Source organism: Micropterus dolomieu, linkage group LG22 (genome assembly GCF_021292245.1).
Source record: "Micropterus dolomieu isolate WLL.071019.BEF.003 ecotype Adirondacks linkage group LG22, ASM2129224v1, whole genome shotgun sequence".
NCBI classification, from domain to species: domain Eukaryota; kingdom Metazoa; phylum Chordata; class Actinopteri; order Centrarchiformes; family Centrarchidae; genus Micropterus; species Micropterus dolomieu.
In genome coordinates, this window is record NC_060171.1 from 35,920,953 (window position 1) to 35,945,144 (window position 24,192).

At 42.7% G+C, this 24,192-nt stretch overlaps 1 protein-coding gene across 1 annotated transcript in view; it reads right to left on the bottom strand.

Annotated features, from left to right (window-relative positions):
- The window catches only part of LOC123961883 (anoctamin-1-like), a 66,277-nt gene extending 42,314 nt beyond the window's left edge, over nucleotides 1-23,963 (bottom strand). Inside the window, exons 1-3 of the mRNA XM_046037654.1 lie at nucleotides 23,804-23,963; nucleotides 15,519-15,601; nucleotides 9,823-9,834 (exon numbers count right to left, since the gene is read on the bottom strand). Coding sequence (XP_045893610.1) covers nucleotides 9,823-9,834; nucleotides 15,519-15,601; nucleotides 23,804-23,963 — 255 coding nt within the window. The remainder of the gene's footprint in view (nucleotides 1-9,822; nucleotides 9,835-15,518; nucleotides 15,602-23,803) is intronic.
- Nucleotides 23,964-24,192: the final 229 nt, after the last annotated feature.

Genomic DNA, 24,192 nt, shown 5'->3' on the forward strand with positions numbered 1-24,192 from the left:
GGCTATACATGTCATCACTGGTCAGATTTGGCAGGGGTCCAGAGAAAACTACGGTGTCCGACATTGTTTTTGCATATGTACACACCGACTCAACATTAATCTTAGTGACCTCCGATTGGCGTAACCGGGAGTCATTACCGCCGACGTGAATAACAATCTTACTGTATTTACGTTTATCCTTAGCCAGCAGTTTCAAATAAGACTCAATGTCGCCTGCTCTGGCCCCAGGGATGCACTTAACTATGCTCGCTGGTTTCGCTAACTTCACGTTTCTCAAAATGGAGCTGCCAATGATCAGAGTTGGTTTCTCAGCGGGTGTGTCACTGAGTGGGGAAAATCTGTTAGAAACGCGAACAGGTTGATGGTGCCCCGTGGACTTTGAATGCTTACGACTATTCCTCCTTCGGACAGTCACCCAGCCTCCCCTTACTGGCTGCACAGGGGATGCCAGGGGACGGCTACCACAGGCTAACTCAGGCCGTTCCGCACCGACTACCGGGGACTGGCTAGCTACAGTAGCTAAAGACTGATCTACCAAGGTGCGGAGCCGGACTTCTAAATCACTGAGCCTCGCCTCCATGTCTATAAATAAACTACACTTATTACACGTACTATTATCGCTAAAGGAGGCAGAGGAGTAACTGAACATCTAACACACCGAGCAGGAGAATGTAGGAGAGAGAGAGGTAGAAGGAGAAGCCATCGCTAGCTGCTAAGCTAAAGTCGCTAACGGCTAAGCTAAATTACTGTAGCGTCAGCTACCAAAACTTTTGAATAACTATAAGATTGAACAGCAGTCACTAAAAAGATGAACTGTGAAGAACTGTGAGTGCTTAGGCAAAATTACTGTAAGAATAAGTGTTTAGCGGACAGTTGGCTGCTGTAATCTAACAAATGTAACTGTTATTTAGCGAGAGCAGCACAACACGGTACCAACACACAAGCACCGGAAATGGACAAATGAGTCGACACGCTTACCGCAGTACGTCAGCAACCAGTCATCTACACAACACCACCAATCTCAGCCCAAGTCAGCTATAACACAAACAACAAGATGCGTTTAGCAACTAGTAGCTAGCTGTAGTCTCACGCTGAAATCCCGTGGGAACTCAGTTATTGCCGGAAAAAGGTAAATAGCAGTGTGCAGTTGGGGTGAGCGTAGTGTGTGAAGAGTGAAGATCGGAGTTGCTCACTCACAAGTGAAGAAGAATGGTTTGCACTTGTGCCGTTCCGAATTGTGGCAACAGAATGCGAAAATACAAAAACTTACATTTTCATCGTCTTCCTTTCCATGACCTTGAGATTCTGCAGTTGTGGCTAGTTGTACTTCAACTTGATGTGCAAACTCCCATACAAACACTACGCGCTAAAGATTACCGCATTTTCAGCGAACACTTTGACAAGGATGACTACACAGACACAACACAGTGGGGCTGGTTGAAGAAAAATGCCATTCCGTGGACGACGAGGGGTGTAACCACTGTGGAGGTAATGTAAACTTTATTTATCCTTACATTTGGGCACACATGGCTTGAGGAGAGATGTGCAGTAATACATGTTTTTGTAGTCTTATTTGCAAAACTAATTATTTCACTAGCTTCTATGTCTTCAATTATATTTGTGTTGTGCTAATTTCTGTGAGAATACAATGGACTTGCTAGAGAGAAAAAAGTGTGTGGGAGGGTGCAGTATGGGGGAGGGGGAGGTGTGTGATGATCACACAGGACATGACCTCTCTGGGAAAATACTGTCCAAATGACCACACTAAATGATAGATATACATACAAATACCAAATGCTACTGTGTTATGCAGTTGAATAAAGCTATTATTTTCTTTATTATTACTTCCTACTTATTCAGGAGACTGATGCTACTGCTGTGCCCCTGAATGAATCACAATTAGCTGGAGTACCACAGACAACTCCAAAGAAAACTCTCCAAAGAGAAAGTGAATCCAGATCAAGCCGGTCTGGTCTGTCCTCCTGCTTGACCCTACTTCTCTCTGGTCCAGGGACATCATCTGTAAGACCTCACACAAAGCCTTCACTAACTGGGACATATATAGCACAACCTCTTTCATGGGAACCAGGGTGCCATAGCATCATATTTGTCTGTCCCCAACACAGCCAGTGGAAATGTGGCACAAGTGAGTTGAATGGCTTTTCTTTTGAGCCTGTACTACTGTTATTTGGCTCAGGAGGTAGAGCGGGTTGGCCGTTAATCGGAAGGTCGGCAGTTCAATCCTTGGCTCCCCCTGGTTGCGTGTCCTTGGGCAAGATACTGAACCCCGATTTGCCCCTGGTGGCTGTTCTGCCAGTGTATGAATGAGTGTGACTGGTGAATGCAGATGTAGTGTAAAAGCGCTTTGAGTGGTCGAAAAGACTAGAAAGGCGCTATACAAGTACAGAGCATTTACATTTACACCCTGGAAGTTGGGTAAGCATTTTGCTGGAAATGTAAATCATAACTCCAGGACTTATAAGAGAAATGATTCTGATTATTCTGATTATACTGGCATATATATGGCAACCCTACAACATAGTTACCAATTCGTCTCTGCTTTTTTCTCACAACAGGTTTCAGCAGCAAATACTGTACATATTCATTTCAAGATGATGCCACAAAAGAGATCATTCATTTTGAATTGGTTCAGGTAAATTATCTACTATGTTTTGTAACACCAAATTATGTAAGTGTTTTCAAAAACAAATGTAGACATGCTTTGTCTGATCCGTCAATATTATTCTCTAGGTTACAGAAACAACCAGCTTGGTTGCTATGGAGGTGTTGGGATTTCAGAGGGGTCTGGATTATTTGCTTGACAGGGGAGTGGTTGTTGGTGTTGTAACCACTGACAGATCGCCATCCGTCCGCAAACTCATGAAGGACAACTACACTAGCATCCAACATGAACTTGATCCCTGGCATGTGAGCAAAAGTAGGTAAATTTAGTGGAAAAGACACTCAATTTTTTTTACCTCACAAGATAAGTGTGTTCTCTTTCATTTTATCACTAACTTTTTAGACGTAATGTTTTGTACAGGTGTGAAGAAGAAACTTGTACTACAATCTAATTTTTATAGGAATGTGTACGAACATGGAAGTCGCTTCTGCACCACATATGTGACATTCACCTGTGGGAGGAGGATGGTGCTCAGTACACCTGCCATCACACAACCCTGACAGAGGATGAACAGAGGCGCAAAAGGTGGCTGAGACCAGATTCATCAGCTTTTGTGGCACTGAAGGGAGTGGTGTTGGACAAAAATCTCCATAGAGACTTGAGGCAGATGTCACTCTTCAAGCATACTGGTATCTATTTACATTAATTCAAATATTTTTCCAGTCATGATGATTGTTGTTGCAACAGCTATACATTTTTTGAGAGAAGCAGTTTTGTTTCATTACTACCTACAATGCAATAATACCAGTTACACTGGATCATTGAGTGTGTTATATTACATTTATACAGGATCTTTCGAGGTGTACCATCAGGTCATACTGAAGTATGCTGAGAAGCAACTTCACTTCAGTTACAACAGCATGAGGGCTCGTACCCAACTCGCAATAGTAGACCATAATAGCAACGTTGGGAGACCACAGGCGAAGACAAAAGAAGGTATCTTATAATATATGCTCATTTATATCAATATGTTTTACATAACAACATCATATTCATTGTATACTACCTAGTCTCTTCAGGTTTTCCATGGAGATGCTGTATTTAATTTGTAATTTCATGTATTTTAGGACAACCACGGTACAAAGCTGTATACTCAAGACAGAGTCAGCAATGGGTTGCAAAACCCATGTTGGGTTGTGAGCTTCGTCATGATCTTGTTGAGCGTGTGCTGAGGAGGAGAGAGGACGCTACTGTCATCTTCTCCGACACTTTACCCCCTCGTAAACCAGGACCAAGGAAATTGCTCCAGAACATCCCTCCAATTCCAAGGCCGGACAAGGGTGATCTGGTTGCTCATACCAAATCTCGGTTTTGAGCTTGGCAACACCATTGTTAAATGACCATTTTGACATTTTTTATATAAAGCTTACACTGTTCTGTAATTTATTGTTGTAAAATAAAGTTTTGTTTGTAACTGTAATACTCTGTTCTTATAGTTCGAGTAAAAACACAGGAGCACAAGAACTTTGATTTACTATCTTTATTATAATGAATGACATCATGTAATCTTTTTGAACATGCACAATGTACAATTCAGACCAGAACATTTATCTCCTCTGCCTCCTGAAATCTAATGTAAGTACCAGTGGGGGAGGGATACTTTCTTCTGATCACTGATACAACACAGCTAGGTAATGGTCTTCTTCTGCCAGGCCCAAGGCGCTCTCTGTTTAGTGCCCATTCTAGCACAACACGGTAGGCCACCAGTCTGCATTGGCTATAGGGAATGGGGGTGGGGGAAGAGAGAACAGACGTTTGGTCAGTTCACTAGCGAAGTGGCTAATGTATTTACAGAAAAACAAAATTAAATACTAATAAAAGGCTAAGGAAAAGGTATATGTCATGTAATCAATCAGATATTCAACTCACTCTATGGATAGCTGCCCATTTAGTCCCTCCGGTTTTGACAGAAAGTGTCCAGGACTGCCTTTTGGATAAGAGCAGGCAATTCCTCGGTACAGGTGACAAATTTTTTGTTACCTGGCTGTATGAGATCCCACTCTTTACAGCACAGGCTTTCTTCCTCAGTAGGCATTGGGTCACAACACCCACACAAACACCACCAGTTGTCCGAAATCCGTGTCCTTGAAGCATATGCTTCATCTGCCAGTTGCCCCTCTGTCTGTCTCCTTCTTTCCAACTCTTGTGAGGCTAGTTCTTCGTCTGTATACTCGGGTTTGAATAAATAAGGAAGACCATCAAACTCAAAAGCCTCTTACATGTGTTCAAAATCTTCTATATTCTCCATAGTTACGTTACTCTAAGCTTCTTCACTTGTGAGCAACTCCGATCTTCACTTCCGATCTTCTGAGTTCCCACGGGATTTCAGCGCGACACAACAGTTAGCCGTCTAAAACACTATTTAGGTGAATTTAAACAATGGCTAAGTTGCTAAACGTATCTTGTTGTCATGTAAGGGCCCTGTTCATGCTGGACAGACATTTTAATTGCATTTAGTGTCTGTTAAGAGGCACAAAGACACACTTTATGTATATGCCCCCATAACTGCCGTTTTAGCTGAGTGGGAGCTCTGGGCATTAGCTGTAGCAGGTCTGTGTTGCAAGCACCAATCCGGTTCGTTTTTTTTTCTATAGACAGTACTCACAAAAGTATAACGATCAAGATTAACTTAAAAATTGCCCGGAGTTCTCCTTTAACATTGACAGCAACATTGCCCAGCACCATTGCTCTAAAAGTTGCTCTGTGTATCATCAGCTTTATCTTAAAGAGTTCATAGTACCTTATTAGCCTACTAGAACACTGCACCCCCATAATGCAGGGTTACTTGTGGATCCTGTAGTCTCCAAAAACAGACACCATTTCCACATTTAAGAGTAGGCTTAAAGTGCAATTTATACTTCTGCGTCAAATCGACGGCGTAGCCTCTGCATAGCCCCCTACCCTACGCTGTCACCTCCGGCGTAGCCTGACGTGCACCTCCTCAAAAATGTAACTACACGTCGAGGCGACACGGACCATAAGATCTGTGATTGGTTGGCTGGGTAGCCTCGCAATGCTTCCGAGCCGTCAGGAAGTGCCCGTGCTTTGAAGTAACTTTTACTAGCGGCCAAAACAGCGGCTGTAACACGGTGGATCAATATATTTGACCGTCACAAGCCGAGCGAAATGACACGTTTAACTATCAGAATGTGATCCACTCGGTCGATAACATTTGAAAAGGCGATACCAGCCATACGTATACAATTTTACCCCCATTCACGTTAGCGTAGGGCTAAACCGGAAGTTAGCCTGCTCGGCCAGCAAAAGACGCTGTAGCGCTACCGCCAACTAGTGTTTGGGGATGTAATTACAGATTGACGGACACACGGACGCACGAGTATAAATGCCTGGCTACGTACGTAGCCAATGGCGTAGATACACACGTAGCCCTGACGCAAGAGTATAAATCAAGCTTAAGACTTTCCTCTTTGATAAAGCTTATAGTTAGGGCTGGCTCAGGTGATCTCTGAACCATCCCTTAGTTATGCTGTAATACACCCCGATTGCCAGGAGACTTCCCATGATGCACTAAGCTCCTATGTCCTCCTCTTTCTCTCCCTCTGTATGCAACCTCATCCCATTAATGCATGTTCCTAACTTAACTTCTTTTTGTACTTTCTTGTTCCACTCCTCTCTCCTCAATCTATGATTGCAACCTGCTGCCCCCATGTTCCTGCTTGACAACCGCTGATACAATTATTAATTAATTCAGTAGTATATAGTATATACTATATAGTTATTTTTGACTAATAATAGGTTGTAAAAATAGTGATAGCAATCGAAAACCAGTCAAGGCAGATGGCTGCCCACCCTGAGTCTAGGTTCTGTTCAAGGTCTGTATCTGCTACAAGGGAGTTTTTCCTTGCCTGTCTCACCAATTGCTTGTTCATGGTGGGACTTTTGGGGTCTCTGTTATTAATATTACAAAGAGCGCGGTCTAGAAATGCTCTATGAAAGTTTTAATTAGATCTTCTTAGAACTTCTGTTATGAATTGGCACTATATAAAATTGAACCCCCTACTCTCTCACCCACCATCCACCCATGAACCTCCCTGACCATCCCTTCATGGTCAACCAAGAGGTGGCAGTTGTTTTCTCTGACAGCTTCAGGGATACAGAACAGACCAACATCATTTAGTGAGCACAACAGTAGAGTCCAGCCATACTCACCTACCTGAACCACTGCAAGTGCTTTAATATAAAATAGATTTGAAAAGAAACATTGTGTAGGAAAAGGAAGGGAACAGACACATCTAAAAAGCGTGAACAGAAGGAAACAAGTGATATCACAACAACTTTATATCACATTGCTTAAAGACAGCAGTTTTTATGGAACCTGGGAGTGGTATTTTTCTGTGGCAATTTATATGACCATTTTTGAGTCTGTAGTTTGTGTGTTGTATTATAAATATATTTGAAGATGATCCTATTGGCATTATTTGTTCATTTCCTGTTGTAGTATATGGTTGTCTTGCCTCCATCCCAGGCTCCATTCAGTGCGACTGTCAGAGAGAGAAGCAACAGTGATAAAGCTAGCTAAGTAATATTGAAATGAAGCAAACATGAAGCTCTTTGTTATGTTGTATGGTCTCTCACATCTGGAGTGTGATAAAGTGTTTGAAACAATTAGCTGACAAAAAAATAATTTCAGTTTTAACCATGATTGGGGGGAATTTGGACTTTCTGCATCACATGCACACATTGTTACTGCATCTTCTTCTTGTGTTAATGCATGGTGTTTGTACATACATCTACACTTATGGCCCCTGGGCAAGTTGATATTTGGCAAACAACAACAGCAAACATAATGCTACAAACATATACATTTTTAGATATATATTTGCAGATATATAAAGAATGCATAAGCATGATCCATGCATATGCAATTTTGCATATAAACTGTTTTTTTTTTATAAAACTAGAATGTGCAGAGAGAATGTGTTCATGTCATATATTATTCAGAAGAGTCTAAACATGGTTTTCTGGAACAGTGTAAGCGTGATATAATATTAATATTAAACATTATTGTTTGGGATGTTAGCCAATTTCAGTGAATGTGGTCATTCATGTATGTTTGTTAATATTGTGATATTTTATAAAAGGTGTATGCATGTGGCCCCCAATGTAGAAAATTGGTAATCGTACCTACTGTTTCATTGCCAGGGGTCAGGTTTTTGTGCTCTTCACTTCCAAGTTATTTATCTTGGTGCACTGTCCTTGGAGACAAATTTTGGAAGTGTCTGAAGGGCAGCTCTGACCACGATTATTATAGTTTTGGATTTTTAATTAGTTTTTATTTTTATTTCGTTTTGACTTTTTGTATTCAATTTCAGTTTAGTTTTAATTAGTTTTTAACGTGAATTTGATAGTTTGGTTTTCATTTTTTGAAAATGTTTAGTTTTAGTTTAGTTTTTATTAGTTTTAGTGTTAGTTTTAGTCTTTGTCGCTGCACGATGCCAAGCTCAGTTCAGTTTAGTTCAGTCCAGTTTAGTTTATTCTCAAAACATTAAAATGCAGGTACGCAGAAATGCAAATGCAGATTTGTGAAAAGGGACACCTTTTCAGCTATCTGAAGCTTGTAGGGGGCCCAAACACTAAGCATATATATATATATATACACACACACACACACACACACACACACACACACACACACACATATATATATATATACTGTATATATATATATATATTTTTTTTTTTTTTTTGAAGTATTATCACATTGTCTAAATAAATGCTACAAATCTATGAAGCACATGCTTCAGCTACGGTATAATTTAACACAGGAGACCCAGGTAGTTGGTGGGATTTGAACATGTTTTCTATTATCTTTAATAGATAGCCTTCATGTGTACAAAATAATATGAATGCAACAACTTTACAGAGCTGTGTTTAGTTTAGTTTGGATTGCAGGTAGTGAGTCACTGTCTTAGTGGTTTTCTTTTCCTTGTTCTGGTCTGATGGTCTGGCTTAGTGCTCATCCTGTGTGTGGGATAAAGTTGCTCCTTGCCCATTGACTGTGAGCTCCCCTTGTACTGGGTTAACTGTCTGCTGGTCATTATATTTACTGCATGACAGCCAGTGTGTGTTTTACGGGCTCATTCATATCTCAGCCAACCTGTCTCTTTGTGCTTTTAACATAGATTCTATTTTTTGATTAATAAAGGTTTACATTTTAATACAGCCTAACTGCTTTCCAGTCATACTTACCTTCAGTGTGCTAGGGACCTGTTGTTTGTGGCTCCAAAGGGGGCCTCCACTATCTTCCAATTTCTTAGCGGTCCATCACCTACATTTATTGTATTTCAGAATGATAGAGCTACAGACTGATGTAATGAATTTCTTGGGACCACTGGGTAGTAGGATTAGGGTAGTTTGCTCTTAGGGTTTTCTGTATGTAGGTTTTAAATTATACCGTAGATGTAGCATGTGCTTCATAGATTTGTAGCATTTATTTAGACAATGTGTTAGTACTTCGAATATATATATATTTGCTTAGTGTTTGGGCCCCTACAAGCTTCAGATAGCTTAAAAAAGGTGTCCCTTTTCACAAAACTGCATTATTTCTAATGATTGTACTTGCATTTTAATGTTTTGTGAATAAATTAAACTGGACTGAACTAACCTGAACGGGGCTTGGCATCGTGCAGCGACAAAGACTAAAACTAACACTAAAACTAATAAAAACTAAACTAAAACTAAGCATTTTCATAAAATAAACTAAACTATCAAATTCACGTTAAAAACTAATTAAAACAAAACTGAAACTGAATACAGAAAGTCAAAACAAAATAAAAATAAAAACTAATAAAAAATCCAAAACTATAATAACCTTGTTTGTAGTGTGTAGATAATAAAGAATAAAACATTTATAACTGTGTTTATGAATGACTTACTAATGTGTATTAATGTGTGAACAATGCATTATAAATGATGAATTCTGTACTACTTAACTAATGCTTCATAGTGTAGTTATTATAAAGTGTTGCCGTTGTACCCATTGTAAGTAAAACAAATACTAAATTTTCAAGTACCACTTACAGTCTTGTGTGACATGTTATGATCAGAGGGTGGCAGCAGCAGAAAGACTATAAAGAGAAAGAAAAGGACATTATCTAGTAATAGAAATGTATCCAAACCTTGAGAGCTTCCTGTGAAAAATAAACCCAGAGAGAGAGGGGGAGGGAATATTAGTAAAAACAGCCAGGGTAACCTTAAGTGAATATACAATAAAATAAAGAGGATCGCTATTAAGGTGCATATCAACACCACAGACTTTACATTAAACACATATTAGTTTAGATTGAAGAGAACATGTTTTTGCTGCACTCATACAACAAGAAAGACAAGCAATCAGACCATCAGACAGGTCTGAAACAAACCCGCAGGTTAGTCAATATATATTTCCTAAACTGCAGATTTGGAGGAGAAAATGCTTCAGTTTTGACCTACTGCATTTACTGTAACTGTGCATGCACACTTTTACTGTGCAATGAGGGATTATTAGCAACATTTCAAACACAGCACAATAGAGTTAATATTCAGCATGTTACCCAAATTGTTTGCTATTAAGATGATGGCATCGTGGGCCCCTGCTGACAATACATACAAAATGCACTCAAAATCCAAAAATGCTACAATTTGTAAAGCACATACAAAAACACGGTCCTTAAGGAATAGAGTAGTCAATCATAGCGTAAAACGTGTCATTTCCTGTTGCCAGCAGGTGGCGCTATGACTTTGAGTGAATATTGGCATATGGATGTGTTCAGTGCGGGACTGTTATTAATTTTGTTACAAGTCAAATTTGGTGCAGATGTGAGCATGTACACTAAACTTCCTGTTTTGTGGCGAATCATCGATCTTGGACGCCAGGCCACGGGCACGCTTGTGGATGAAAACTCACCGTTTGCGAAAACCATTGAGTTTTAATCGTCAATGGGTTTAGCTTGCACAGCGAAAATTTGAGACTGATTGGACTAATTCCCTCAGAGGTGTTCATTAAAGTACATAGTGTAAATCGGCAAAAAATGACCAATAAATCCAAAATGGCCAACTTCCTGTTGGGTGTCGGGCATCGCTCCAAGAGGCTTTTTGTACAGGTGCTCTGTAGGTGGTGCTAAGGAGCCATTTTGCCACGCCCATGCGCAAAACCCATAAAATACGAACATTTTTGCCGCGTCTGAATTATGTGCAAAGTTTGGTGAGTTTTCAATTATGTGCAGGCCCCCTAAATTGAGGCTAACTTGCACCTCACACGTTTAGTGCTTGGGCCCAAATAATCCCTTAAATTTTTATTGGTACCTTGCACGGTTCGTGCTCGGGCCCTAAAAAAATCCCTTCAGTTTCAAACGGGACCTCACACGTTTCATGCTCAGGCCCTAATAATCCCTTCAGTTTCAAATGGGACCTCACATGTTCCATTCTCAGGCCCTAATAATCCCTTCACTTTCAAACGGGACCTCACATGTTTCGTGCTCGGGCCCTAATAATCCCTTCAGTTTCAATAAGGACCTTGCACAGTTGGTGCTCGGACCCTAAAAAATCCCTTCAGTTTCAACAGGGACCTTGCACAGTTCATGCTAATTATATCTCACCTTGAAAGTAGATGAGATCAGGGTATTAAGAGACCCAGCTCTTATAGCTGTCTCATGTTGAACAAGCCTAATGACATTGCTCATTCTGAATCAAACACGTGATGCTGAGAGGAGTCTAAAAACTAAAAGGGGTACTGTCATATCAGTAATTTAAGGTCAATTCAGGCATTTTTGATTAATTTAGCCTATTGGCTATGGGCACCAAAATGTCCAGAAATGGCCTTGCTGATGAAAGTTATCATCAATTACAAACATGCAAAGAGGTCTCTGCTAGTAATGCACCTATAGAGAACTATCACCTGAGTCTGCAGCTCCCCTTGGCTTTACAGAGCTTTATAGCTTAAGTTTCAGCTCATAATTTAGCTGTACAACACATCATTCTTAATTAACAATAATAAGAATAATTCATTTAGCTGATGCTTTTGTCCAAAGCGACTTACAAATTCCTATATATGTCAGAGGTCACACCCTCTGGAGCAACTAGGAGTTAAGTTAGAGAGCTTAAAGACAAAGTAAATATTAGAATTACATTCGCTTTAACTTAAAAGTGATGTCAATAACTTGTTTCAGCTGCCTCCAAAGTGGCCAAAAATCAGTTATTGCAGGTTTAATGTTTGTGTTTTCACTTTTGTATGTGTTTTAATTTTCCTTACATTTCACTTAATGTAGCATTTTGGAGATTTGGAGTGCATTTCCTTAATGTTTGGTCTTTCACTTTTGTATGTGTTCTCTCCTAAGGGGCCACCATACGGAGTAAAAGGTAAAAGAAGTCATTTACTGCAACTCAAATTGAGCTTTCCTCTATATAGAGATGTAATTGCCAACTTGAATAAGGTAAAAAATTGTTAACCATATAAAATAAAAAAACAAACACAACTTACATGTAGATAAAAAAAATCTAAACATTGCCAAAATCTCTGACAAAAATAGCTAGGGTCAAGAAATGCAAAAATCACCGCTCTAATAACTGCAAACTATAAACAGCACAAAAACATCAATAAGCCTACCAACATAAACCAACATGTTCTGAACGGTCACATAACAAACACTAACAAAAAGCAATATTTGCACTTTGATTGAAAATTAAACAGCAAATAAACTACTCAGTCCAGCACTGCTTAATGGGAAATGCCGTCACTACAACGTACATTACAAACCTGAACAGATAGCCAGAGAGCAGCAAATTCTGCTCCACATAGGTTGCAAAATGTACATAAATATATTTATTTATCTACTTTTAATAAATTTAAAGAAATCAATAAATATACTTATAACGCTTCAATAGACTTGAAGTCTAAATAAACCCTTCAGGTCATGGTTATGCCCATTAGACAAGAAACAAGCCTGCATGTAGCCAGTGGAGACAGACAGCTGCATAGATGCATGATGATCTGTTGCGATTAACAGAAAGAAAGTTTAATTTTAAAGTAATAACAACAGAGATTAGGCATAAGAATAAGGCTACACTGTTGTTTTTAGGCTACACTGTTGGCTGCTCAAAAATAATCATCACAGTGTAACATCATGTCAGTTAGGAGGCATAAGCGATTGTCAATCAGTGTCACCTGTTTTTGTGCAAATGAAAGCAGGACAGCAGGTACACTGCTTTCCTCATCTTTCCTGACTGATTGTTCTCTAGTTCTGGTTTTGCTAGTGTCCTTGTCACTACTGGTAGCATGTGGCAGTACCTGCAGCCCGTTCAGGTTGCACAGGTAGTCCAGCTCCTCCAGGATGGCACATCCATACATTGCAAGAAAGTTTGCTGTGTCTCCCAGTACAGTCTCAAGAGAACAGAGGAGATACCAGAAGACGGGCATCAACCCAGCAGTACCATCTGCCTTCAGCCTGTGATTTAAATTTTTTTACTTCCCTCAAAAGATGATGATTTGGTTTCTATTGAACGTCATTTTGTTCTCAATGAATTATACAATGTACAGTAAAGATTTTGAACTTTGAACTATTTCATTCATTGGGATCTAACGTGTGTGTGATGAACATTACATATTAAACCAAATAGTAAGGTGGTGGTGTGGTAGGTTGAGTTGTGGATCATTTAACCTGTGTTTTTTTTATCAGATAATTATAAGATAATAATAATGATAATAATTTGAGTGACTAATGACAAATGGTTTGGGCTAAACTTTTATTTTAAATATAATCTTTTCACTAAAAAAGACAAAAATGTCAACATGTTTCATTGACTCAAACTATACTAAAATATTTATCATAAGATCAGACTTTTATACAACTAAAACTTGGCAAAACAAAACAGGATGTGTGTACCAAAAGACAAAGAAACAGGCGCCAAAACCCTTTTTTGACATTTAGTGACACACATTTAGAATCTCTTGCTACTCTGACAAAGAGTTGTCATTGGCTGTGCTCGCAAGACTACAGCTCATTCACGGGAGTGCACCCATTACGCCCCCTACTGAGCTGCTACACATTTTTCGACCCCTAAGGAATCCGTTATACACAAGATAATGCTTCATAACTGCAGAGGAGAACACACATTCTTTTACAGAGAGAAGGAAACTCTCTGTTGGCTCCACTGATTCCTGCTGCTGACGAATGATCAGCTGCCCAGTTGAAACTGCCAGCGAATCATCGCCGAGAGAAGACTCCGCTGGATTTCCTAAAAGGCTGACAAAACCTAATTGCTACCAAAAGCGATCATGTAAGAGGATTTGTATATATATGGGTGGAATGAGTGTCTTGGTTATTGCTGAGTGTTTTTCTGGGCTACACACGATTTTGTCATGCTGCTGGGCAGTGGCCGCTTGGTACCTTTTACTGTGTGTGATCAGTCCAAAAGGACTCATTTACTCAGCGACCTACACTGGCTCCCCCATGGCCTCCATAATACTGCGCTCCTCCAACAAATGCCGTCTGGCTCTGCCACCCCTTCACACAAAGCCATCTCAGTCCCTGTTCTCATCACCACGATAGTGGAACGAGCTACCACACGGCATCAGAGCAGGGGCGTCCCTCTCTCACTCCAAGAAGCTCCTGAAAACTCATCTCCTCTAGAACATTTTCTCTTATAACACCTCTATCCCCTAACCTCTTATATCCACTTCCTGTGCTCTTCTTCTTCTATTGATTTGTTAATTCTTCTACTACTACTTCTTTCCCTAGGTATTAACCCTATTGATGACATGTGCTATTAGCTCTTACTATTATTTATTGCTGCTCTTAATAGTATCTATTGTCACTTGAAGATCTCTTACTGTATTATTGATGCTCGTATGTTCTTCCTCAAATGTAAGCAGCTTTAGATAAAATCGTCTGCCAAATGAGTAAATGTAAATGTGGGACCAAAAACAGTATTTTTATCAAGTCAAGTAACACGGTTGCTGAATATGAAGTTCACTACCAGTTTCTGCATGATAAAGTTGTAGCTGTTGTTTGCCACAATAATAAGGATTTGTACATTCTTCTGGTGTTAGCTCTTGCTGTCTGAGTACAAAAAAACAGCACATTCTATTTAAACGAAAGCTGGCACCCACTGTTGAATGCAAAGTTCACTGCTGGTGGCTGTATGATATATTGTGGTATATTGTATCTAGCCACAGCCAGCCAGGATCTTGTAAACCTTGAATGTGTGCTTTCTTCTCCTCCTTCCTGTTTACTAACCCCACACATACACACGCCTCATCTGCAGCTAGCCTGACCTGTGACCCACTGGCAGCCTTGCGTCAGTGTGTTGCCATTCTTGAAGTTTAGAATATCCCCATTTTGTTTCTGAAATCAAATGGTTTTGAACTGCCATTTTGATTGAAAAATCTGCCGGCCTTGAGCTGCCATTCTGAGCCGGATACATGAATGCGTCCAACCCCCCCAGTCTCTCCTACTCCTCTGTCTCACACACACACTTACAGTACACACACACCTGTTGATTTGTTGTATGTTTTGTATGCTTCTTTTGTTGGCTTTATTTCATTTTTCCTTAGAATAGATAATAGCGGTTTTCTTTCTGGAGTGGTTGATCACTGATCTGTGCTAAAGTAAAAAATATATATAATTTTAAGAAGATGTTCTTCTACAAACACACTTAAATGGTGAATATTATAAAGAAACCAGCTTTAAATTTCCCAACTTGGTTGACATATAAATATACGTATGGTACATCTGATTGGGTAATCCATACAGTGTAGCTCACACCTTTCTGTCTATGTTTTCACAATTCTTCTTTCATTTTCAGTGTTGGTGCTGTCCATGATTTGGGCACCACTCACCTCCTCATCTTCAAACCCAGTCAGGTCCCATTCATAGTTCAGTCTCATCTGCCTCCTCTTCCAATACTCCATGAACATGGCAGCTTTAAACCAAAAATCATATAATTATACAAATCAAGTCATATACAATAACATTTATTTTAGAGTTGGGTGACCAGATGCATTGGGTTAGGGAGATTGGTAGAGTCGGTAAGCACAATAGGTACATGGTTAGGTAATATGGCTGATGGCTAGTTGGTAGGATAAATAACTAAGATTGGAAATTGCATTTTTTACCTAAATTGGGACAGGTAAATACAGGGTTAATAAGTTGTAATTGTACATTGGACAAGGGACATATGATTAACAGTTGGATAGGCTGGATGGAAAGTGAGAAGTGTAATAGGTCGATGGTTAGGTAAGACTGGTCATGCCCAGTTGTTTAGGAGTAGCTCAATCAAGTAAAGGATGCTGCTTGGCAACAGGGTAACCGTGGTGGCTGCACAGCTGATTTAAATATTTGTAACCTTCCTAAACTGTAATGTGCACAATACACATAGATGATGATAATTACTGATATTCTCCTTACATTATTATTTCTTTCGAGTTACTAGTGGTGAGGGTGCAGCTGCTGGTTGCAATATCTTGTCAGGCCAGAGTAAAATATTATTATAAGCAATGCTTCTAATAATAGCTATTAGTTATTATAAGCTGTGTTTATTATAATATAAGCACTTGTTTTCGTTATTTGTTAAAATATTTAAACTGATGGATAATTGTCCTACTTTGTTTTATTTGTAGTGCAGTAAGTAGTGTTTGTCTTTGGATCACATTAGTCTGGGCAGTTCTATTCAGTTTATGATGAGAGATCATAGCCTGAGTTTAATTCTGTATAGTTAACCTCTCTTATGGGCCCAGGACTTTTGTTTCCTTCATTTGTGGGTGAGTAAAACTATCTTTTTGAAAAGCCAATTTTTATTCCTCATGGCTGTAAAGAGCCATGAGGAGTTTCGCGCGAGTTAAAATTTTTCAACATGTGCGAGAAATTCGCTTCACCGCGATGTTGCGAAAGCCTTCGGAGCATTGTTTGGAGAGGACCAGGTGAGCGGTGTAATGACGATCCACTGGCCGACGGGGACACAAACAACGGGGAAGTGGGCGGGGAGTAGCGCTGCAGCTTTCGGACACATAAACACCCGTAGTAGTCTGAAATCTGCTCTAACAACTACGCCGTTTAACAGCGGGAGGAGGTCAGAGTTAACTGCTTTTATTAAATAGCTTTTCACTTTAGTTTTTGGAATTACAACTTGATTTATCTTCACTCGCGCTTGTTGGCAGCTAGCTTCCGTGCACATCCGGTTCCACTGTTGTTGTTAGCGTCGGATGGCACCAGAGTTCTGCTGGACTACTACTTCATTTTTATATAAAAACCGGACAAAGCTGGACATTACTTTGAGAAAAGAAAGCGAGAAAGTTGAACTACCTGGTGAGTTTAGAACATGTGTGTCTGTAACTTTATTCCAGCTGTCGTTGTACTTTACTGTGAACAGGTCAGCAGAGCATAGCCCTGATCGATCCAAACTCCATTCAGAAAACACGTATTTTGAAAGTTGTTGTCCTGCTGTCTTGCTGACAGACCTTACAAAGTATGAATTCATATGTCTAACAAAACGGCATCATATTGTTGTTATTTCGGCACAAGTTTTATCCGGTTATTGCAATTAAATCACAGCCAAGGGTTTACTTAGTGTTCATATAGCATATAGTATTCGTGGGCTCGCTTAAAACGCACGTGTGTGAACACTCAAAATATCCAGCAGTCAAACTCGCGTGAGTAAAGCGAGGCGAATATTAAATTTCGCTTTCAGTGGGAACGCACCTTAATGTTTCTTAACCCCACCAGCTGAAATAAAAAAAATAAAGCAAGTAAATCCCGACTTTTAAACAGCTGTTTTACCGCACATGTAGCGTAAGAGCAGTATTCAGTAGTTCCCATTCGAGGGAACTCGAACTGCGTTGGTTACGACACTATGGGAAAGCCTCTAGACATAGCAGGTCTGAACGTGAATGAAATCACTCCAATCCTATTGGTTTGTTGCTAGAACAGTAAGGTGTGACGGAATAACCAGAGGAGTATAAGGCACACCTATACACACTCATCATTAGCTTTTTTCTATTCAGCAGGCGCTCTGTATGTTGTTTGAAGAAAGCTCCAGTCCTACAAGCAGTGTGTCTTACCTGAAGAAGAAGTCTACCTGCATGTCCGGCAACCAGAAGTACAGACGGTGTGTTTTTCCTTGCCCTCGGTACATCACGGATGGAGATTCTCATGAGATGTGTGTCTCATGTTTGGGGATGGAGCACGCCCGGGCAGCTCTCGAGGGGGCTGCCTGCGGCCATTGCGAAGCCCTTTCCGTGCGGGTACTGAGGTCCCACATGGCTCTTTTTTCCGAGGATGGCCGGATGCGTTCTCCCCGTTGCGTGGGCACTGCGGCCGCTGAGGCGGCACTGCGGCTTCACTCATGGGGTTCACAGCGTGATCTGTCGGAGGATTTCGGGACGGCTGAGGCTTTTTCCCGACCTTCATCCGCTGGCTCCGACGCTTCCTTTCCTCGTTCGGGAGCCTGTTTCTCTGCTTCTCATGCTCGCGGTTTGGATCCGGAGACGCTGCAGCAATCCGACTCCGAGGAGGTGGACGTGCTCAGCATAGTGGACGATGACTTCCGGGTGTCGGGGCGGCGTCATCAGGCGACTGAGTAAATCATGGGGCAGACCCTTCTCTACACCCCGATCACTGAACTACAGTAATGTGATGGGGGTTAGGGACCGTGGTTATGGGAGGATGCCTCAGGTAGAAGATGAGCTTGCGAGCTAACTCTCCCCTCGACTTGCGTCCTTCCTGGAGAAGCCGGTGTTACCCTCCAAGCCATGTCGCACCACATCTACGCTCGTGGGGAAGGCGTACATGGCAGCGGGCCAGGCAGGTGCGAGCTTGCACACCATGGCGGTGCTTCAAGCCTACCAAGTCGACCTGCTACAGGAGATGGTTCAGAGGGGGGGTCCCTCTGAGGAAGATCTGGCGGAACTTCGCAGAACCACGGACCTGTCTCTCCGGGCCACCAAAGAAACAGCCCGCTCCGTTGGCTGGTCCATCTCGGTTCTGGTGGCCACAGAGCGTCACCTATGGCTCAACCTCGCGGGCATATCTGAGAAGGATAAGAGCTTCCTCCTCGATGCACCGGTGAGCACGGCGGGCCTCTTCGGTGACGCGGTGGACTCGGTGGTGGATCGGTTCCAGCACGTTAAGACGCAGGGCGAAGTGTTCTGTCAGTACCTCCCTTGCCGGTCTGGACCCAAGGCAGCTGAGGCTGCCGGGCGTAGGTCCCTTCCCTCTACGAGCTCCTACCAAGAGGAGAGGAAGCAGAGTGTCGCTTCTCGGGGGCCCCCCCGAGGAGCTGGGGCAGTGAGGCGGCGCTCTCAACCTCGGCCTTCTGAGAGACGCGATCTGAGGACCGTCATCCAGTCCCGACGGAGCTCAGGGAAGAGGTCCTGAAGACCGGGGTAGGGGAGTCTTTTCTCCCCTCCTGCACCCTATTTTGGATCTGCGGGTTCTAAACCGGCACAATTGTCTCCGGCACGTGTCGACACCATATTGGCTGCTGTGAAAGGGGTGAAGTTAGGCCACACCATCACTGTAAAACACTTTCAACAAGTGTTGTGTCTCCTGGTGGCTGTGTCCAGCGTAATACCATCTGGACTGCTGCACATGAGACCCCTGCAGTGGTGGCTAAGGACCAAGGGTTTTTCCCCGAGGGGAAATCCTTTCTGTCTGATTTGGGTTACGCGCAAGTGTCTTCGTTCCCTATCAGTTTGTAAGGAAACTTGGTTCCTGTCCCAGGGGCCCGTGCTGGGAGGGTCTTGTCGCCGGCTGGTCATTTCGACAGACGCCTCCCTCACGGGCTGGGGCGCGGTCATGGGTGGCCGCTTTGCTAGGGGATCCTGGCAGGTGCATCAGTCCGAGTGGCATATCAACTGTCTCGAGATGTTGGCGGTGTTCCAGGCTCTAAGGAGTTTCCTGCCCGATCTCCAAGGCCACCACGTCCTGTTTTGTTCTGACACACAGCGGTGGTGGCCTATCTGAATCACCAGGGCGGTCTGCGCTCGCGCCCTCTGTACAGGCTGGCGCGTCCTCCTGTGGTCCCAGCAGAGGTTACTATCGCTCAGGGCGATGTATCTCCAGGCAGCCGCTACACAAACATCCTGCAAAGAGGCCCCGGAAAGGAGGCTCGAGAGGCCGCCATGCCTCTGGTAGAATGAGCCCTCATAGCCACAGGTGAAGGCAAACCGCGCACCTAATAGGCCACGGAAATAGTCTGAACAATCCAGTTGCTAATAGTATGTTTGGATGCAGGGAGCCCAGCCCTGGGGGACCCAAAACACACTAGCAGCTGGTCAGCCTTCCTCCAACGGGAGGACCTCAGAGTGTAAATACAGAATGCAGAATCAGGGAGCAGACCTGCTGTCGAGGCAGGGGCTGAGGCCCGGGGAATGGAGACTTCACCCCGATGTGGTGGAGCTCTTGTGCGGAGAGTTCGGCCCAATAGACATGGATCTGTTTGCTTCTCAAGAGACTACGCACTGCCCGCTATGGTTTTCTCTCGTTCCTCCAGCCCAGTTGGGTCTGGACGCCATGGTACATTCGTGGCCGAGGCTACGACTGTACGCTTTTCCCCCAGTCGCTCTGCTCCCGGGGGTTCTGGAGCGGGTCCGCCAGGACAATGTCGGCCTACTGCTCGTAGCCCCGTTCTGGCCAACCCGGGTGTGGTTCTCGGACATCATGTCGCTCCTGGACGGCCCTGGTGGCAGGTCCCTCTGAGGAGGTGGTTCTTGGGGCGTTGGCTGAGGCCCCCTTCGAACCCCTGGAGTCAGCTGAAGCTAAGCACTTGACCCTCAAGATGGCCTTTCTCCTTGCTATCACCTCTCTGAGGAGGGTGGGGGATCTCCAAGCGCTTTCGGTTTCCCCGCAAGCCTGGAGTTTGCCCCGGGGAATATTAGGGCTATCCTGCACCCTCGTCCAGGATACATCCCTAAAGTGCCTTCTTGTGCGGCAGGGTCCACAGTGCTGCAGGCATTTCAACCTCCACCTCATGTGACGGCAGAGGACGGGAGACTTCATCTGCTCTGCCCTGGCAGAGCACTGAGTATTTACACTCTGAGGTCCTCCCGTTGGAGGAAGGCTGACCAGCTGCTAGTGTGTTTTGGGTCCCCCAGGGCTGGGCTCCCTGCATCCAAACATACTATTAGCAACTGGATTGTTCAGACTATTTCCCTGGCCTATTAGGTGCGCGGTTTGCCTTCACCTGTGGCTATGAGGGCTCATTCTACCAGAGGCATGGCGGCCTCTCGAGCCTCCTTTCCGGGGCCTCTTTGCAGGATGTTTGTGTAGCGGCTGCCTGGGCCACTCCGCACACATTCATTCGGTTTTACAGTCTTGACCTTCCTTCGGCACCTGGCACTCGTGCGCTCTCCTCTAAGTCATGCCACTTTATTGCACACTGGGGCAGGGGGGGTTTTCGGCACGGTTTAGCAGCAAGACACTGCGTCGGCCCGCCGCACCTCTCTCCCCGCCTGAAGCGCCTGCTTCATAGTTTAAGCTAATGATGAGTGTGTACAGGTGTGCTTTATACTCCTCCGGTTATTCCGTCACACCTTAACGTTCTAGCAACAAACCAACAGGATTAGAGAAATTTTATTCACGTTCAGACCTGCTACGCCTAGAGGCGTTCCCATAGTGTCGTAACCGATGCAGTGTCTCGTTCCCCTTCTCGGGGAACCAGGGTTACATACGTAACCCGAGACGTTACAAAATGTTACATTAACGCCACTCTCTCCCGACGAGTCCATGCATCAGTGCCATAAGTTGCCAGAGTTTCTTTCTGTAAATGTCTGTGAAGATTCTCAGTCGTCCAGGTCATAGTTATCCAATGAACGTTAAAGTCAAGGGGAACTGGACTTGGTTTCTTTCTGTAAGTTTCACGTTGTGGTGCTTCTGCAGATGAATTTACAATAGACGACAATGTCCTTTGCATCTTAGACTGTGACACAATATTGGCAGCAGCTACTTACAGCTGTGGAAAGAACACCTCTCTCCCTCGTTCTCCATTCTTCCTTTTGTGTTCGGCTATCAGCGGACATGAACAACCAAGTCGCTGAGCGGCCGCACAGTCGTGGATTTACGTCAAGGATGGTGCGTTCAGTAACAAGCGTTACTTGCCTTAGTAACTAGTAATATTACCGTTTTAGAAAAGTAGGCAAATTAGTTACACTACTTAGTTAATGGGAAAAGTAATATTATTACAGTAACGCGTTACTGCCCAACACTGGTCATCTGTCTGTATCTGTCCGACTCCGTCTGGCTTCATCTTATTAACATCCACAAGCTGTCGTCTCTGTGCTAAATAACACGTGTGCTCGTTCATTTGTCCAAATGTCACTTCTCTTCTTACTTCTAATAAGCCAGAGGACTACTTAGAGACTGTTTATTATTATTATTATTATTTACTCTTCTTCTTCTTCTGCAGTGACGACGTCTACACTGCCGGAATTATGCAAGTAGAAGAAGAACGCTGTGATGACGAAACACGCTCTGTAGGCTGTTTGTCCGTTGTTGGCTATTGTAGAAACATGACAACAAAATACAGCGACCTCCACAGAAAGGGGTGCCCATGGTTATGTAGATAGAAATGGCTCATTCTAAGATAATAAAAACACAACAGTTCATTATGTAAGGTCTTTATACACCACTGAAAACATAGTTATGGATATTATATTGCATTTCTGTCAATAAATCCTCAGAAATATTATAAACTGAACCTTTAAATGTGTCTGCTTAGAATATAGTGTTTTTTCCTGGTAACTGTCATTCATGTGGTGATTTACCCTTGAAACCAGGAGTGAAGTGCCTGTTTCATTTGATAAGAATGGCTGCACCGCTCTTTTTACAGGGGTTGATATCTGTAAGAAATTCTCTAGTGTAGTCGTGTCTACAAGTAACTGACAACACATTCGTGACCCACGGAGCACCCCTGCCTAGCCATGGCCCTGGGTCGGCCAACCCAATGCACCCACGCTATCTCCGCTTATGTATAAAAGGATCCATATTTAATTAGATATTTAGATTTATTATGGCATTTTTTATATGTATATACAGAATGTGTGTATGCAGGTATGGACCTGCAGTCCCACTGGCTTGACACAAGTCACTGGAGGACAGCAGTAGCACAGAGATTGGAAAACATTTCATTCAAAAAGAATAGCTTGGAAAAAGTATTTAGCACATTTCCTGATTTTGCAACAAAAGCGCCACCTAGTGGACGACTGGTGCCTAATTTTGCATAGGCCTTACACTGGCCTATGCATTGATGACATCACTTCCTGTTAGACCGTAACCCACAGGAAGTTGTTTATTCTTTGCACATTTTTTGGATTATCAAAACTCTTTTAATCACTGGGGTCCATAAAGTCGGTGTTCACAATTTCATGCACATTGGACTCACTGCCCAGGAGGAGTTTGAAAAAGTTTTCGCAGATTTAGCAAAATAAAAATTACAGGCAAAAATGGGCATTTTTAACACCACCTAGTGGCTGATTGGCGCCAAATTTTGCAGAGAGCCTTGGTGGGGTATGGGAATTCAATTCAATTCAATTTTATTTATATAGTGCCAAATCACAACAACAGTTATCTCACAGCGCTTTTTATAAAAGAGCAGGTCTAGACCATACTCTGTGATATTATTTACAGGAGCCCAACAGTTCCCACCAAGAGCAGCACTAGGCGACAAAGGCAAGGAAAAACTTCCTTTTAAGAGGTAGAAACCTCAAGCATATGATTAGTTAACAATATTTTGAGGATTCACAGGTTTCATTAGACAACTTCAAGATTGGAACATTCACTGTATGGGAAAAATCTGACAATATTTCAGCTGGGAAAATCAAAGCACTGACCACAAGTCAGACGTCTGTGTTTGTCTACTTCTGTCTACTTCTTTCTGAAATGAAGTACCAATTTTAAAAAATGACCTAAATGTCAAAATGTGTAAATCTGTCACAGTTGTCAAGTAAACTTGCAGTGCTAGAATGGAAAACTTGACAGATAAGTAAGAGGGGGCATGGTTTAATCATGGGTCAACTCAATGGCACCACAAGCTACAGCCCTCAAAATGACCATAAAGTTTAGCTAGGTAGACCTCATAAGTGGAAAGTGATTGTATAAATGTATTTTGGAGTGAGCTGATGTGTTCACTCACCCCAAAGAGCCATGAATATAGAGAAGAAAACGGTGGCAGGATTGTCGAACAGGTGACTGGCCCTGGCTGTTCCGCAGGCAGTGCTAAGTTTCCAGTAGCTGCACACTCTGTCACATAGAGGGCACATGGTGATGTTGTTCTTTGGGTGGCAGATCTCCATGCTGGAAAACAAGACATACACACACACAAATGAGATACTACAAATTGTGGACCTCATTCATTGTTTTTTATTAAACTCAGCAAAGGCTAGGTCAGGGTTCAGTCACTGGCTGATTCTGTGTTTGGCGCATGCTGCTTTGTCTTGTTTTGTACATAAAGTAAGTTTTCTGCTGTGTTAACTGGAGCTCTCTTGCCAGAATATAGCTCATGAACATCAGGGAAACAAGGCC